Source organism: Laccaria bicolor, genomic scaffold (assembly GCF_000143565.1).
Source record: "Laccaria bicolor S238N-H82 LACBIscaffold_181 genomic scaffold, whole genome shotgun sequence".
In the NCBI taxonomy this organism is placed as follows: domain Eukaryota; kingdom Fungi; phylum Basidiomycota; class Agaricomycetes; order Agaricales; family Hydnangiaceae; genus Laccaria; species Laccaria bicolor.
Genome location: NW_001890040.1, coordinates 229 through 2,902, shown reverse-complemented (window position 1 = coordinate 2,902; position 2,674 = coordinate 229). Strand labels below are relative to the sequence as shown.

At 50.0% G+C, this 2,674-nt stretch overlaps 2 protein-coding genes across 2 annotated transcripts; both read left to right on the top strand.

The window, feature by feature from the left end:
- The first annotated feature begins 216 nt into the window (after positions 1 to 216).
- LACBIDRAFT_299880 (uncharacterized protein) lies at positions 217 to 1,025 on the top strand. The gene is made up of 3 exons (XM_001890812.1): positions 217 to 243; positions 299 to 497; positions 624 to 1,025. Exons 2-3 carry the CDS (start codon positions 458 to 460, stop codon positions 839 to 841), a joined length of 258 nt encoding a protein of 85 aa, XP_001890847.1. The 5' UTR covers positions 217 to 243; positions 299 to 457; the 3' UTR covers positions 842 to 1,025.
- Positions 1,026 to 2,064: 1,039 nt separating this feature from the next.
- Positions 2,065 to 2,458, top strand: LACBIDRAFT_299879 (uncharacterized protein; the record flags this gene model as incomplete). Its single annotated transcript, XM_001890811.1, has 3 exons — positions 2,065 to 2,138; positions 2,192 to 2,249; positions 2,309 to 2,458. 3 exons carry the CDS (start codon positions 2,065 to 2,067, stop codon positions 2,456 to 2,458), a joined length of 282 nt encoding a protein of 93 aa, XP_001890846.1.
- Between the last annotated feature and the right edge of the window lie 216 nt (positions 2,459 to 2,674).

Here is a 2,674-nt window from a genome sequence, read left to right as displayed (position 1 = left end):
GGTATCTGCCTCTCTACATCCCTCATGGTGGTGTATTTCGGCAGCTTGATGTGCTCCGCATGAACATCGAGTTGGGAGCTGTACGTTGGGCGAGAGGTGAGTACGACATTCTGTCATTAAATTCCACATGTCAACATTGTTGCAGTCATTTCCCTACGATACCCCAAGAGTTCGGTTTTCATTCCCGTCATGGACTGCGCGCGCCATTTTAATTCTTATACAATACTCGAAGTCAACCACAGGGTACGCAGAATACCCTCACGCCACATTCCGCCATTGATCTTTATATTTGTTCTAGTCACACCACAACTTTGAAAAAATACTTGGCCGTTACCTTTACCTCCGTGAAATGCAACATTGGACTCTGCTGCTCTAAAGTCGTCGCGTTAGTGTAGGCATTGGAGATGTTAGCTGGGACCGCGCCAGCGACGGCTATGACAGATTGAGGTGGGGTGCAATGTGCAAGCTACCAGTGCCAAAGGAAACGTACATTCCGGGTGGGCAATTCCCGTTAGATAAAGGAAACTACATTTTGTCAGTATTGACACTGACACACGACGACAAAGGTAAGATCCCGAGCCAATGTCAACGCTTGTGTCATTAGCACCCTGTACCAATCCAAGGAGAGGGAAACCGATCTCATCCGAGTCCTACGAAAAAGGCAAATCCATATCAACATCCACTTGAAACAGGAAAGACGGAAGAGGCTACCTCCATGGTGATACGGACTTGTGAAGCTGAGATCGAGGATTCCTGGATGACGAAAGTAACGGTGGTGGCGTTGTCGATGGCCGGCTCACACTGGAGCTGGGCTTTGCTAAGAGAATTCTTGGAAATATAACCGAGACTGTCTCCTGTGCTGTTTTTGACCTCGATAACTCCGCGTTTGGTTATGGTCTTTACGGCTTGAATGGCGGGGACAGAGGAAGGCGTCGAGCGGCGGTCGATATCTAGGAAGAGGACGGTGAGTCGTAGTACTGACTTGTCATAAAAAAAGAGAGGATACGCACAAACTAAAGTGACCGAACTCGGACTTGTTCTGCATTCGAAGAGCAAATTAAAAAATGTAGGCGCTTGCTTTCGTCGCTTCGCTGTGCGATGAGGCAGCTGAGCAATTGTCTGGCGCCGCAATGACCTGCGATCCAAACAAAAGTAAACACGTGTTTCCTCCACCACGCCGGGGAAAATTTGAAAATGACGCTGTTTCGTCTGCAGAGAGGCATGACTGAAAAGCCGTGAAAGAAAGTAGATCGCTTTCTGGTCCCGCTCTTATGCGAAGCCCCCAAGTCTCTCGTGTTCTCGTCCTTTGTCGCATCCGGATAGCTCGAAGACCTGCTGACCGGGCCCATTCAAGTTGATGCTGAAATAGTTTTCACATTCTATGGCGCCGATTTTTCATTACTGGGGCGTACACAAAAGAGATGCGCTACTGACCCTCCGTAACTCATAGGTGATGCCGTGAGAATCTTGATACCAGGCATGCTGTCAATGTTGAGCCCCCTAGTCAACATCGGCTCCTCATCCTCCACTGCGCCTGCGATCTCCCTCTCCCCACAACCCCCAAACCGCGTTGACCACCCTACACCCGTTCAACGTTCGCAAATTCAACACAATCGTCTCCACGCGTCAGTTTTTCGGTCCTTCGAGCGTTCAACATGTTCCTTGCGAGAGCGGATCTTCGATCTGGGAATAAACGTCGACTTTGTTCAGATTGACGATGCGTTGGTATGGGGAAGGGGAAGAATGACGATACGCCGTATGCATCTGAGCTGCGTATCGTGGTGTCAAGGTCCTGGTGACAATATGCTACGTGATGTTGCTCATACGTGGTAGGTTTCAGAATCTGAAGGGGGTTAAAATAGCTATGTCAGGCCAAAGACGGTGGTGTGCATGAGCGTCACGGAGATGATCTAGGCTTTCGAGAGGTCGATTTGAGGGGAGCAAGTGAGCTGGATGGGATGCGCCACAGTTTTGCCAGACAACTTGTGAATGCTCAGCTTGGATTCGGTCGGGGGTGACTTCGGTTCACAAATGTACTATGACGTCTGACCTGATTGAAACAAGATGAGGTCAGGGCTACAACAAAAGGAGCTATTGATGAACGTTACCCACCTTCAAATTGAGATTCGTGTCTGTACGCAAACAAACCCCTTAACACCCCTTCACTGTATGAACTCATTTTTTCTTGTAGTGGACCATCGACCTCACTACAGGCAACCTCAACCCTCAATGGATCAACTCCAACGGCTGTAAGCTCGGTGCTCACCCTCACATCTTGCAAGCACTTAACGTTTCTCCATTGAAAGAGTGTATGATGGGTTCCTCAGCTGACATCGCATCAGCAACGACCCTCCGTGACGTTGAACTCAATTCGTTTGCAATCGCCAACACCGCTCTCATGATTTTGAGGAGGAATGGCGAGGACGAACGAGCAGAATTTTGGGCAAGTCCATTGTGACGGGGCAGGTGCATTCCGTGGATTTGAAACGCGAATATGCGATCGAGGAGCGAAGTGTATGCGGCGTTTGTTGAGCTGGGCGTGATGGGGGAGTGGTGCCATTGGCCGGAAGGCCAACGTGAGGCATGCTCGAGTGTTCAACGCCGGAGTTGATGGAGAGGTGGTGGATAGACGGACGAAAAGAGCGAGAGAACGACCAACGGCGGAGTTGGCAGC